The 15411-nt window shown below is 37.9% G+C and overlaps 1 protein-coding gene across 1 annotated transcript; it reads right to left on the bottom strand.

Annotated features, from left to right (window-relative positions):
* Positions 1-13079: 13079 nt before the first annotated feature.
* Positions 13080-13637, bottom strand: LOC147417691 (fruit protein pKIWI502-like). Its single transcript, XM_086507036.1, has one exon. It carries the CDS (start codon positions 13635-13637, stop codon positions 13080-13082), a length of 558 nt encoding a protein of 185 aa, XP_086363162.1.
* Positions 13638-15411: the final 1774 nt, after the last annotated feature.

Raw genomic sequence — 15411 nt, 5'->3', positions numbered from 1 at the left:
GAGAGAGAGAGAGAGAGAGAGAGAGAGAGAGAGAGAGAGAGAGAGATACATAAAATAGACCCCCTAAAAAAGAGAATTCAAGAGAGACGACAGAACTAACAATCTAGCCTATCTGTCACAGGCTCAGAATAATAGAGATAGACAGCAAAAGGTAGAGAAAGAGATCTTTGTATTGACAGATTTTTGATACAACAGAGGAGCAATGGAATATATGGACGCACTCCGTTGTACACAGCTCGAACATCCCGACCACCTTCGAGCTTCAGCCCGCTTGCATGCAACGTCTCACTCGCACTCGCACTCTCAATCGCACTCGCACTCGCACTCGCAGAAGAGGAGATCTGTGTATGATCCCAAAAATGCACCACCTGTCTTCTTTTTTTATTTTTTTCCTTGAAAAGCATGCGACCTCTCAAAATAGCCGCTTTTTTATTTTTGGCATTGGGTCGACTTGACTTGCGCACCAAGTATACCTGCGAGAATAAGGTAAGAACGTGATCGCGAAGCGATCCGTAAAGGTTAGATTTTTGAAAACTTAAAAAAAAAAAAAAAAACTCACCCCTCTCACAATCAATCAATGCATGATTTGCAACCAACCAATCCATTCCCAAAATTACATCCCGTTCACCCATGCTAATAACATAAAATTCTCCCGAATGTTTCTCTTTGTTCAGCAAAAAAGGTAAGCTTTGAATATGACCCTGTATATAATGTTTCTTCCCATTGGCCAATTCTACAGGTCTCTAATGTGGGAATCAGAATTCAATTTCAAAGTCTGAGCAAGCTTGTTAGACATAAAACAATGCGTACTACCTGAATCAATGAGAAAATTCACAATTCCAGTTCCTATCTTACCCCGAATTCTTATAACGGATGCCCTTAAATGATGAATAGACGTTGTCATACATTTCATAGGAATTTCAGAGCACTTACCTTCCTCGCTCGCTTCCTCAATCGTGGTGTCCATCGCATTCATATTGGCTTCCATTCGTGCAAGAACCCCCTGATTGATCTCCTTATTTGGACATTCGAACGTCTTGTGACCTTGCTCACCGCAACGGAAACATAACCCAAATGTCCTTGCTCGTTCTAGAAAAGCAGGATCATGTTGCCACCGCAGCGGTTGTCGTCTTCTTTGATTCTGAATTGCATCATTCTGACCCAAATTTTGATTGCGGTTGTTTACAGCATTCTGATTTGTACTCTGATTTCGATTGTTTATAGCATTCTGATTTGTACTCTGTTTTCGATTGAAAATCTGATTCTGATTTGAAAAATTATTAGGTTGTCTTCTCTGATTATTTGTAAAATTCCTTTGGGGAAATTTAGTGTTTGTCTGAAAAGGCCTATTCTGCGTTCTATGCCCAGTAGATATAATTCTGCTTGGAGTAGGGTTGCAGCTCTCATACTTCACCTTCTTCTCATAATTTTCGACCTTCGCAATAGCATCCAAAAGTTCGGTAGCCCCCGCACTCTTTACTTGATAATACAGATCTTTACGCAGTCCTTCGATAAATTTGTTTGTCAACGCCTCTCCTTCTACTTCAGGTGCATACTTGTGAAGTCGCATAAACTTATCCTTATACTCATGTACAGTAAGACTTGGCTCGTCCTCGGGTTGCTGCTGAAACTTGTAAAACTCCATCTTTTTATCCATTTCATAGTGGGGAGAACAATACCTTTTATACGCTTGCGTTTTAAATTCCTCCCAAGTGATTGGAGTAACCTTTGTTCGTTGTTCAAGGTATGCTTTCCACCAAAGCTTTGCGGTTTGTCGAAGATGAACAACTGCAACCTTTGCTTTTGCCTCTTCAGAGAACTTCTTCAATGAAAAATAATCCTCTAACTCTTCAATCCATGCTTCGAGATCTTCGCCAGTTTTCTCGATGCCATTAAACTCGTTAATCTTTGCCTTCTTGAAGACTTGCTGTAAAGCTGCCCTTTCAGAATCTTCATCTGCATCTTCTTCATCATGTCTCCTTCTTCGTCCTCTCCTTTCATTAGTTTCCTCTTCGTCGTCACCTCGTTCTCTTCCGTGTTGACGACCTCGGCGTCTATCACCACCGTTCCAACCATCACCATTTCCATCATCACCACCATCACCACCGCCAGGTGCCCCAGCGCTGACACGATGATTATTGTTTCCTAGTGGAATAGCATGGTTTCGTCTTCTTGTTCGCCATGAAGCTCCACATAGATATCAGGGTCACGTGCTGCTTTGCCCCGTAGAGCCTCAACACGCTCCTGATTTGAAATTTCTAGATCTTCTCGTAGTCGCCGAATCAGGTCTTCTTGCTCCTTTATCTTATTCTCGTATCCATCCATGTCCAGAATCAACCGCTTGCTCTGATACCAATTGTCACAGGCTTAGAATAATAGAGATAGACAGCAAAAGGTAGAGAAAGAGATCTTTGTATTCACAGATTTTTGATACAACAGAGGAGCAATGGAATATATGGACGCACTTCGTTCTACGGAGCTCAAACCTCCCGACCACCCTCGAGCTTCAGTCCGCTTGCATGCAGCGTCTCACTCGCACTCGCACTCACAGAAGAGGAGATCTATGTATGATCCTAAAAACTCACCACCCGTCTTCTTTTCTGATTCTTTTTCCTTGAAAAGTATGCGACCTCTCAAAATAGACGCTTTTCTATCTTTGGCATTCGGTCGACTCGACTTGCGCACTAAGTATACCTGCGAGAATAAGGTAAGAACGTGATCGCGAAGCGATCCGTAAAGGTTAGATTTTTGAAAACTTTAAAATTAAAAAAAAACCAACTCACCCCTCTCACAATCAATCAATGCATGATTTGCAACCAACCAATCCATTCCCAAAATTACATCCCGTTCACCCATGCCAATAACATAAAATTCTCCCGAATGTTTCTCTTTGTTCAACAAAAAAGGTAAGCTTCGAGTATGACCCTGTGTATAATGTTTCTTCCCATTGGCCAATTCTACAGGTTTCCTAATGTGGGAATCAGAATTCAATTTCAAAGTCTGCGCAAGCTTGTTAGACATAAAACAATGCGTACTACCCGAATCAATGAGAAAATTCACAATTTCAGTTCCTATCTTACCCCGAATTCTTATAATGGATGACGTACCTTAAATGATGAATAGACGTTGTCATACATTTCATAGGAATTTCAGAGCACTTAACTTCCTTGCTCGCTTTCTCAATCGTGGTGTCCATCGCATTCATATTGGCTTCCATTCGTGCAAGAACCGCCTGATCAATCTCCTTATTTGGACATTCAAACGTCTTGTGACCTTGCTCACCGCAACGGAAACATAACCCAAATTTCCTTGTCTCATTGAGATCAACCTTTGTCTTAGTTGACAAATATAACGCACATGACAAAGTGTATATGATGCACCATTAAGCAATGACAAGAAAACATCCCTTGCACCTACAATGTCAAACGCAGAACCATCGATCAAGTGCACACAACCAAAACTCCCAGTATAGAAAGTGCTAAAGCACTCACGATGTGGGACATGAAAAACTACATCTTTGTAAGGTTTCCACCTTTTCAGCGGGCAGAGAGATAAATCCTAAACTTTATAATTAGAGCATTAATCATACAAACTGGTAAACCACTATCTCAAAAGTAGTTAGGAATCTTAATCACGACAAATCTATGTGTGCAAATTTTCAAAACCAAATTCAGGAAAAAAACGATCCCGTTATCCTCTCTGAAAGTTTTCACTGCTACTTTAAATTACTAAAATAAATGAGAGGTTTTAGTAATCATTGAAGGTAATGCTTTACCTTAACCTCCTAGATATTTACAACATACTTACAAAAAAACATAAAATTCATACAAAAATAGAAAAAATTGACCAACCAAGCTGGGTAGGTGCTAAAGGAGGCCATTACTGACCTGCCAAGGACACACTTAGTAGCACGTGGCACTAGGAGAGTTGAATGACTGCCTTGGGGTGCAAGGAACTCCTAAATGCAGGTCCTTTGTGCCAAAAACCTATAAATAGATCCCCTAGGCTTCTCATTTTCAGTCAGATTTGGAGTCCTAGACAATAACCTTTTGTGCAAGAGAGATACTTCATAGAAATCACTAAGAGAGAAAAACTCTAAGTGATTAAACGAGGTAATTAATGCTAATCTCAAGTAATTAAAAAGTTATATTAATTTAGATCAATTTTTAAAAATTAATCTATTAATTAGAAAAGATTAGAGCATCCTCTATTATTAATCAATCTTTTATACATTATTAAATTGTCAATTACTTAATCTTAATTAAGATGAATAATGTACTTAATTATTAATCCTAATTAGGATTGAAATTGATTAATTTTGACTTTAATTAATGAAAATTATATTCAACAAGCTTAGCTAATTCTAAGATAACTATCATAGCTTGTTAATACTATTAGGGAGCTGAAAGTATTGTGTATTAGTTTTCTGTTAGTTTTGTATTTACTTAAAAAGAAACTAACTATTTTTAGTCTTAAAACTAATGGAAAACATAGAAAATTATCTCAATACGTCACAAGATAAATATCAAAGTTAGAAAACATCATGAGTAAGTGGTGATAGCTAGCTCATAGACAAAAAAACTAGTTTAGCTAATTAATTAAGCTAAAATAAACTGATTTTGACTATAAATTAAAGAGAAAAACTAGTTAGTTAGGTTAGATAATTACATGGTAATTATCAAAGTTTGAAAACATCATTAGAAAGCCATGATAATTAGCTCAAGGATAGAAAAATAGTTTAGCTAATTAACCAAGCAAAAACAACTTGATTTTGGCTATAAGTTAAAGAGAAAATTTAGTTAATTGGTTTAGATAATCACATGGTCATTATCAAAGCTAGAAAATGTCATTATCAAGCGGTGATCATTAGCTCATGGATAGAAAATTTGTTTAGCTAATTAATTAAGCTAAAATTATTTGATTTATACGTTAATTAAAGGGATAAATTATTAAATTATCTTAGGTAATTACATGATAATAATAGAGCTAGAGAACATAATTAGTAAGCCGAGATAATTAACACATGGATTTAAAATTATTTTAACTAATTAATTAAGGTAAAATTATATGATTTTTGCTATAAAATAAAGGGAGAAATAAATTAATTAGCTTAAATAATTAAATGGTAATTATAAAAGTTATAAAACATTATTATCAAGCTGGTGTAATTAGATCATGGAAAAAAAATTAGTATAGCTAATTAATTAAGGTAGACTTGTCTAGTTTTGGCTATTAATTAAAGAAAAACATTAGTTAATTAGCTTAGATAATAACATGGTAATTATCAAAGTTAGAAAATATTATTAGCAAGTGAGGATAATTAGATCATGAATAGAAAATTAGTCTAGCTAATTAAATAAGCTAAAATTGTCTAATTTGGTTATAAATTAAAGAAAGAAATTTGTTATTTAACTTAGATAATTACATGATAATTTCTAGAGGTAGAAAACATCATTAGAAAGTCAAAATAATTAACTCATGGATATATAATTAGTTTAGCTAGCTAATTAAGCTATAATTATATAATTTTGGTTTTAAATCTAAGGAAGAAATTAGTTATTTAGCTTAAATAATTACATGATAATTATCAGAGTTAGAAAACATCATTAACAAGTAAAGATAATCATTTTATGTTATAAAGTAAGTTTAAGTAAGTATTTTGGCTTAAAAATTCTAATTCTGGTCAAAAATTAGATAAAATAAATACTAAATCCATTTGAAAATCTGTAGAAATATTATTGAAAGTGTAAAATAGTGTTATAAAGTGCTATAAATTTCAATCGCTTGTGTTGAGCGTACCTCACACAAGTTGGGTTGTTCACATTCACACTGCGATCATTTACGTGTATTATGTAACGCACATAACAGGGTCTAACTCTTGTGATGAGCGTCCCTCACACTCCTTGCTTGTTCACCTCTCTCCATCTCTTTCTTTGTGTATTCTCCTCTCCATTGTGCAATGTATGTATTGAAATCATAATTTATCATCGTTTTCTATGAATTATATCAATTGTGTATGGATTAGGATCATGACACAATTTTGAGAGTTTCCCCTCCCCTCTGACAATGTGTATGTTCTAAAATTATATCTTGTAGCTATGGCAGATATTAAGATGGAGAAACATCAACAACAATTAGCCTTCAAAGTGATAGTAGGTCACTTTTATCACATGCCAGAGCTTGAACTTCATCGTTGCCTAAACCCCTCTACTCCAGAACATTATTACCAGCTCATAGAGGCCTTAGAAAAGTTTGTATTTGAGCAGCTTTAGCACACATTTACGCTCGCTGATTTTGACATATCTCTAATGACGTCAGGCTCACTATTGAACATGGTCAAGAAGTCTATTGAACAGATTGTGAAGATTTTTTAGGATCTAAAAAATCTTGAAATCATTACCTTGCCAAGCATAGCTACTCGCACACAACTTGTGCAACATTTGTATACTAAGTTTAAGAGCAAGGGAAAAGCTGGAAAGAGTAGCAAAGCGCACGAGAGTGGAAGTCATCTCTTCCAATGCTATAGAAGAGCCAGAAACTACGTTTAGGAATAGAGTCTACTGCTAGTGTCACTCTCGCTCTCGATTAGTCTCTTCTCTCCCTTGTATTACATCTTTTGCTAGGAATTGCAATCTCCACAATTGGGAGAATGGAGATGGGCACACATGAAGCATGTAGGTGTTACACATGCTGCATTTAAAGAGCCACTGTACGTGGAAAAGATCTTCAAAGTCCACTTGCATGGACCCACTGTGGACCCACTTGCATGGACCCATAGTGGATCAACAGATCATGGATGAAGACACAGTATTGGACATCGCTCATCGCGACATTATTTATCCACTTTCCATGGTCTACCACAATATTGGACATCGCTCATCGCGACATTATTTATCCACTTGCCATGGTCTGCCACATAGATCGTCCAATGCTCATTTCACATTTTTTGAATGGTGGCCATATATAGTAGTGGATAAGAGAGTGCACTGCAGATGGTAGTCAACCTACCATTTGTGATTATGATGTAAGCACTCAAGCAACAATAGATCTATTCCATAATAACAATTTGCTAATAATACATGCTCTTCTTCAGAGCCTAAAGTATCTACATGTGCACGACTATCTCCACAATGACCTTCACTCCCGCAACATGATTCTTCACTTTTGAAAGAAGGGGGTCTATGCAGGCATTGTGAATTTGGGGTCATGTACAAAGACCAAAACAACGACATGCTTTCCTCCTCTCCACAGCTTGCAAATAGAAACTAGAAAGCAGAGCAAGAGATATTTTCAATGGGCTGCCCTAGATTTCATACCTACTAATCCCCCTCCCTAGAATAAAGCCATAGATATCTACTCCATGTGTCATACTTGTAAAAAAATTTGGAAGTGGATGTCAGTGCCACAACAATAAAGCAAAAGAGATTTTTTAAGCAATGTACTTACCCACCTTGAGAGTGGTAAGCGAAACAATCCCTCAACCAGACCTAGCACTTTTGATCTTTCTCTCTATCTAAACGATGCCCATAGAGTGGGCTATGACATTGTAATGAGTTTTGGTCTACGACTAGCTGATGATTAAAGTGATGAATTATTTATTGTCCTCTTTAGTTGCGCTTGTAAATTATATAATTGATCAAGTTATCTTGTCTCTTTCCAATGACATGGTGATAAATATTATGTCTCTTTCTTGTAGCATGATTAAGTTATCCAGTCTATTTCTTTGCAGACTTGAAAGTGATAACCTAATAACTTAACGTTAAGTCTTTCTAATGATGACATGTTCTCTTGATTGACAGATATGGAAGAATAACTTAACCATGCTAAAGCACGGACCATCTACAAAGAAGAGAGAAAGTGTTATGGCCAAGAGAAAGACCTCAAAGCTATTGCGTAAATTGAAGAGGACGAGTCAAGGTTGCAAGGTGAGCCTCTCAACCTTAAGGAGTGCAGGAATATATGTCCAAGATACTTTGTAAGACAACATTTATTTTGAATCAGCAACAATGCCAAAGAATCAGCTCCTATAAATCTATCAGATTTGCAATACAAATTACTCGCACGAGTATTTCTACAAATATTCATAGATTGAGAGAGAGTTAGGCCAAACAATAACCAAATGGCACTCTAACTTATACAACAATGTTATGTTTATGACATCCTTGGGAGGTGTTGTTGGAATGTGTGCGGTCTAGCAGAGAAGGTGCAAAACCTCTAGCTATGAGAGTTTGTGTGACGAGAGTCACAAACAATTTTTGAAAAGAATTTGTGGAAAATCACCAACCCTCTTTCTAAAGGTGACTGAAAATCTAAGAGTGTTCGTGACAGCAAAGTCACAAACCCTCTTTCCTATCGTGCTTGGAGATTGCTTGTTTCATATTTGAGATTATGATGAGAGGATCACCGAATCACATTCAATTTCACTTAAAAGACCATTTTAAAAACACTAAAGTTTCATCCATGAAATCTCAATGCTCATACAAGCACAAATCTTAATCAAAACCCAAACCACTTCCATGGTATCATGTAGCATCGTCCCCAATTACATAGTCGTAACATCAAACAGTTGAAAGGAATACTCGATCTTCCACCTTCATGGCGACCATTTTCTGAGCTTTCAGAGACTTAAGAGATTCTAAAGTGAAGCTCACAAACCATTTTGATAAGGGGAAACCCTAATTCTCTCCCTCACAAGCTCAAATACAAGATTACAAAGAGACAGAACTGCAACACACATAGATTGGGCAACCATGGAAGCTATTTCACAATGGAGAAAATTTGAAGTTTTTTTTTTTGTTAAAAGCATCCCTTTCTATTACCCATGGCAATATGAGCTGACGTGTCAATTTTTGGGTCATTTTGCCACTTTGGACCAAAACTAGGTCATTTTCAGCTCATTTTGACCCAAACTTCATGACATTTTTTAATGCGAAAAATCCCAAATGGAGTAAAAAAAAATCCCTAGATTTATGGGATCACTCCCATAAGCATAGATAAGCATCATTTTTCATCAATATACCATTTTGGGTCGCTTTCCATGCAATTCTTTATCGGTGCCTATTAGCTGCTATTTTTGGCATTTTTTTTCCGCATCACCCTTTATAGGCGTGATGAGTGTGCCACCATAAAGCACTTGGACTATGTAAATTTCCAAACCAAGTTAAGCATCTCATCAAGTGAAAAAGCACGAAAATGCGCCACATTTAGGGCCACGACTGCCCGGATAGGTATGTACATGGCAGCGACCGCAGTAACCGCTTCAACATATATCACAATCTAAGTTGCATTGTACGTTATATGGTGTATGTATAATACGCCTTAAACGGGCGCATTATATGACACCCATTTTTATTCGGCCGTATTATACGGCGCCACATCAGCAAAAACACTGTATCGTATAATTTCTCAGCAATTCAATCAAAATATTATTTCGATCGAAATATTAGTTCGATCAAAATATTAATTGGATCGAAAAAAATTTGTTTATATACGCTAAAACAGACTGTTTTGCTCATTCCATTGATCTCTCTTCTCTCATTTCACCTATAGGTGAGCCTTACAAAACGAAGAAAAATCTAAAAATGTTAGTTTAAATATGCATATTTTTTCTAGTGAAAATTTAGAGCTTGTATATTTTTATATTTATAGGCTTTTGAGTTTTGAGTTACCTGCTCTGTGTGAAGTATATCTTACACTGAGAGGTAAGTTAAGTAAGATAGCTAATGATTACTTGCCTAGAGGAAACTCACACTTGGAGGTGATTCGAGGTAGTTAAAGTTAGCGGTTATTTGCTTTGTGTTGAACTATGTTCACACTTAGAAGTAACGTTAGTTAAATAGTTAAATTAAGAGTTACTTGTTGTGTGTTGAACTATGTTCACACCTGGATAACTTACGTTAGATTTATCTAAAGATTGAGTGTTATGTGTAGAACTCACACTACAGAAAATTTAGGTAGATTAAATAATAATCTCTCTCTCTTTGTGTAGAGGTATTCTCACACATAGAAGAGATTTACAGAGTAGTGAATTTTGATTGCTTGCCATGTGTAGAGTTACACTCACACTTGGAGGCAATGTAGATAGGTCTTTTAAAGATATCTTGCTTTCTGTAGAGTTTACTCACACTTGGAAGTTATTGAGATAGATTAAGCGATTTATTTATCATGATTCATGTGTAAAGTGAAAGCTCACACTTAAAAATTTATTTTTGGTATTTATAATTTAAAGAAGTTGAAAACGTTGATGAATAGAGTAATGTAAATGGTATTAGAGTTTGATTTTAGATGTGTCTTTAGTAACTAATTCTGTTTGAGTTTGCAGATATGAAGAAGACGGTGAAAGGATACGAGTGGAACTATGTAGATGAATTGGTCAGTGGGAAGAATACATGAAAGCTGAGGTGTAAGACCTGTGGCCATAATTTTAGTGGAAATGCTCATAGGATAAAAGAACATGTTTTCAAAATCCCTGGAAACGTGTAAGCTTGCAGATACCCCCCAAAAGGTATTGCTAAAAAATTTCCCGAGTGGGCGCTCAAGGCAAAGAGCATTCCTCAGGGCAAAAAAAAGGGAGGTCCCAAAATGATGTCTCCATCTATGGCTAGGGACATCGAGATGACGCTCGAGAATGATCAAAACCCTCACTTGAACCCTACTACAGGTCAAGGAACAAGTCAAGGAGGGTGCCATTCATCCTTTTTTGGGAATTGTAGCTCTAATCCTACCGGAAGCTCAACTGCTAACATAAGCCGAAGTGAAGCATGGATTGGAGGAGAATTTGCACCAAGTGATCCCACTTTGCAACATGCATTTGGGAAACAATGGCTGCTTGAATTCCATCTTAAGTGGACTCAAGCATTTGTTGCATGTGGAATTCCTTTTAATGTCATTCGAAATCCTATCTTCAAAGATGCTTTAATGAGCACGGTGAAGAAGGGTTTTGTGATTCCTGATTATAATAAGATGCGTACAGAATATTTAGATAAAGTAAAAACAACAGCAAAGAATATTTTACAACGCACAACTCTTGATTTTAGGCCGACGTATGGATGCACAATAGCTCTAGATGGTTGGACAAATTGCCAGAAGAAACCATTGATTAATGTGATGTTGATTTGTCCAAGAGGTGCCATCTTTCTTGAAGCGATCGCTACATCCCTGAAAGAAAAAACTAGTGGATATCTTGTTGGTGTTTATGAGCATTCGATTAGAAGAGCAGGGGGACCTAAATATGTGACAACCATTGTCACAGATAATGCATCTAACTACAAAGCAGTTGGAAAAGCAATTGAAGTTGTTATAGAAATGATATTTTATGATTTATTACAGATCACAGGTGGAAAAGACTAGACCCAGCTTGGCCTATGCAAATGTATTTGTATATCAGGTACATTTTATTATTCAAGTGCTTTTTTATGAGATTTGGCCAAATTATGACCGGCCGGCCAGTTTGTAACCAATTTGACCATTCAAGAAATCTATAAAACAAATACGTGCAAGAGGGAAATGGTCACTCTTGCACGGGGGGAGATTGCACCCAGTGTCTGCGTTGCTCTTCTCATCTCTACTCTCTTCCCTCTCGTCGTCCCTGCGTAGCACTCCGTTCTAGGAGGTGCGCCTGCACATGCCATCTCGCTCTCTCTCACTCTCTTTTCCTCTCTGTTCATGTACGATTTGATTATATGCTCGCAGGCTTTGTCAGGTATGCGTATTTGCGGTGTTTTGTTGTTTCCATCATGCTATTCAAGGTATTTTGCAGGGACGCTACGTCTTCCGTCTGTAGCAGTGGTATCAGAGCTCAGAAAAACATCCTTGGTAGTGTTGGAAATGTGACAACGATGACATTCCTAATCAACTCAAATTCCACAGCTAAGTCTGCATTACTTCTTAATGATGCTTAGTTTGTTTTTTTATATATATATAATGCATAGAATTGTTATCAATTACAATAAGATTAAGTTTATTAAGAGTTCAATTAAGATAAATTAGCATATAATGAAGAGCGCTTCATTCTTAGAAGAAGATGGAGCTTGATTATTAGAAGAAGATGGAGCCGTGGAATTGTTGAATAAAGAGAAGCACATGATGTTTTTTCTTCTTACTCTCGTCGTGGGCACCATCTCCAAGAGATTAATTACCCTTTTGACAAGGGTGATTCCTAGTTTTATTACAGAAAACAGAGGAGCACTCATGCTTGTCTCTTTCGTTGCCCCTTTTCCTAGATGCCCCAATTAGATTTATGGCCACTCTACTGCCAAGGCGACTACTAGAACAATCTCGATGAAGGGTGTCCCTCTAAGCAGACGCATGACCACCTTCCCCACACACAGACGCCATGAAGATTTCCCTGAGCTTTCTACGTTCTACCACTATTTGACATCATTGATTCTGAAGTGCATGGAAAGTACAATCTATACATACATTAATACATTTGCGCTATTTGTGGAGCCGCATATCACAAAATCCACACAAGAAGCTCTCTCTCTCTCTCTCTCTCTCTCTCTCTCTCTCTCTCTCTCTCTCTCTCTCTCTCTCAGCACGCTTTCCTGTGCCATAGCTGGCCGTCAGTGCATCCTCGTGCATGACACACCCGCCTTGTTGTGCCTATCTTTGTCCTTAACTGGAACCAAGAGAGCAGCTTACCCCATCTGTTTCAACCGCGAGTTCACGCGGGCTGCATGCAGCCGTTACGCACAAGAAGTAAAGACTGGTGGGAATTTTTGTGTTTTTGTTTTTTTTTTCTTTTCCTCTCACTCCTTTCCTGTATAGAAAACTGTGGTGTAGGTGATGGGTGCTCTCATACCCACACAAAGTGAGCGCAACTCACCTGCTTGCTCTCACCCACCACCCATGCTCGCATGTATAAGCTGCCATGCAAGCTTGGAGCCACAGAATCTCTCTCTCTCTCTCTCTCTCTCTCTCTCTCTCTCTCTCTCTCTCTCTCTCTCTCTCTCGCATGCCAACCTCAGTTTAACTATCCCTCTCTCTCTTACACACAATGCGCTGCCAACCGCCATGCAGCCCGACATAAACAGATTATGTGCAGTACTGATTTCTCTCTCTTAATTCCCACTAGCCAACTAATCCTCCCTCTCCTCCCGGCCACAACAACCGTGCGACACTGAGCACCATTGAATTTCTTTTTTTCTTTTTTCCCTCTCAATTGCCTCGATGGCAAACCCATTTACAGCAACAGGGCTAACTTCAACCTTGTCTCCTTTCTTGAGGTCACATAAGAAGCCGACAGTCTGGCCCTTTACATTCTTGATGAGAAACTCGAGCAATCCGAAGGCTGCAGTACTTGGGGGGGATGCAATCGACATGTACGCAGGTTGGCTACCACTGCCAGCAACTCGAAGCTGCACATTCTGGCCGGGCCGAGTGTGGCCTTTGATGAGAGCAGGGCTAGCGCTGATGTCGAGCACAATAGAGTAGATTTGTTCAGCTGATAGTTCGATGCTAGTGAGAGGAGCCTCGACGAAGGATATGTCAAGGGCGAATGTGACACCAACATGCGTTCTTTTGGGAGGGTAGCAGCGGTCGCAGACTTGAAAGCTCTGCTGCAAAGAATGCCGATGGAGAGCAAGAGAAGAATTAGGGTTGATGAAGCGAGCCACGCGGGTGGCTACGCAAGCCATGGCTACCTTTTCCACCCACATCTTGAACTACAGAGGAGAACTACGTGCTCTATCCACGAGAAGAGGTAATCTATGACATCTCTTCATGGACTCTCACTATCTTCCTAGCCCTCGCGACTCTCTGTGAAGCCAACTGAATGCCAAGAACAGGCTAATTAGCCTTATCAAAACTCACACTCTCTCTCTCTCTCTCCCACGTTGACTTGGTACAGAAGCGGACCTCGACGAAGCTTTTCCAGACTCTCAACGACAACAGGCCGCTATCGGGCATCCTCGGGTAGTGACGACGACGACGACGATGATGATTTCAGCCTCAAGATTTTTTTTTATTTTTTTATTTTTATTTTTTTTACTTTACTTCATTTTATTTTGTATCCAAAAATTGTATTGAATCCATAAAGGTTGTCTGAGCTTGGTCCCATAGGACTTTGAAGACGCGTAATATAACATTTCATTTTGCTATCCTCTTCCCCCTCCCACTATGACTCCTTTCGACGATAGACATTGAGGATGCTCTTCGACGCCCACGACAATACTTTCTCCAATGTCAGAGACCCACACACATCTTCGACGACAATATTTCTTTTCATCACAACTTTAGGCTATGGCTCCTATGGCTAATGAAATATCTCTATAATGTGACCAATATCTCTGATATATGTTGTTTTTCAATAAGGGTTTTCTTCACATTCTCTTTATTTGGCATAAAGGTTGCCCTGCTAAATCAAATTTTCCTTTAGAGCTCACTATACGAAACCGGAATTAGAAGACATAAATAATTCAAATTTCCCTTCGCACTTGAACCCAATGGCTCGTGTAGCCCATAACTCTTGAACAAAATTTGGTTTGAAAACATAGTTGTATAATAATATATATATATATTCATTTTATTTTTCTTGTAATGAATGCTCTCTAGCACATATGATGGTGCCATTGTTCATAAAAATATTTCCAGAAAAGCACGATAAGCTACCAACTAATTGCCTTCCTAAGAGAAAGGTAATAGACCATGAAGTTAGTGGTACTTAACCGCTTGCATATTTCTAGAGTTTCTCATGAATATCGATGTTCCATACTTCAGTGGCTTGTGAATTTTAAACTCTACCCAGCTCAATGTAAACAATAATTTACTTCTCATGAGTCATGTGCCTCTTAACTTATTTTGATACTATCCTGCCCTACATTGTCACCAATAATCAAGTATAAACACAAAAATCTCTCTCTCATCTTTATTTGCAGATCCCAACATTTTCAATTGTTTTTAGTGCTTTGTTTTTTTAGAAAAGTTATGCAGATAAATCTAACTATAATGGTCTCATATCAAAATCCAAGTATGACACTCCTGAATGCATTCTGATTAATACCCCTCTTGAAACATTATTACAATGCCAGTGAAACTTTCTATTATTTGTGCCTATTCCCCCCACACACACACTGGTTCAAAAACAGTATACACTCCTTGTATGTACATGAAATACATTCCTCTTTTCATATTTCATTTCTCGGCATTGTGTTCTAAGCTGCATACTCAAACATGACTTCTAATGGTATTGAAAGGAAATTTTTACTGACCTCACTTGTCCATAAGCTATGCAACTACTCATGCAAGCTAAGGTGCTTTGGGATACTAGAAAAATTGTTTGTAAGTACTTTGTCACATAAGCATACTCCAATTTTGTGTCGAACAGGTAGTAGATGTTTTGTTTTTTATGCCTTGTCTAGTCCATTGGTCATAAGCACATAGATTCACCGATTTAGGCAGTGTGTAGATATT

This window comes from Adiantum capillus-veneris, chromosome 30, assembly GCF_014529385.1.
Source record: "Adiantum capillus-veneris isolate H3 chromosome 30, ASM1452938v2, whole genome shotgun sequence".
In the NCBI taxonomy this organism is placed as follows: Eukaryota; Viridiplantae; Streptophyta; class Polypodiopsida; order Polypodiales; family Pteridaceae; genus Adiantum; species Adiantum capillus-veneris.
Note: the sequence above shows the minus strand (reverse complement) of the source record. Positions and strands in the feature narration are given on the sequence as shown.

What these genes read in the sequence shown, in the direction of transcription:
- LOC147417691 (XM_086507036.1), bottom strand. Translation starts at nt 13,637, where the DNA reads ATGGCTTGCGTAGCCACCCGCGTGGCTCGCTTCATCAACCCTAATTCT.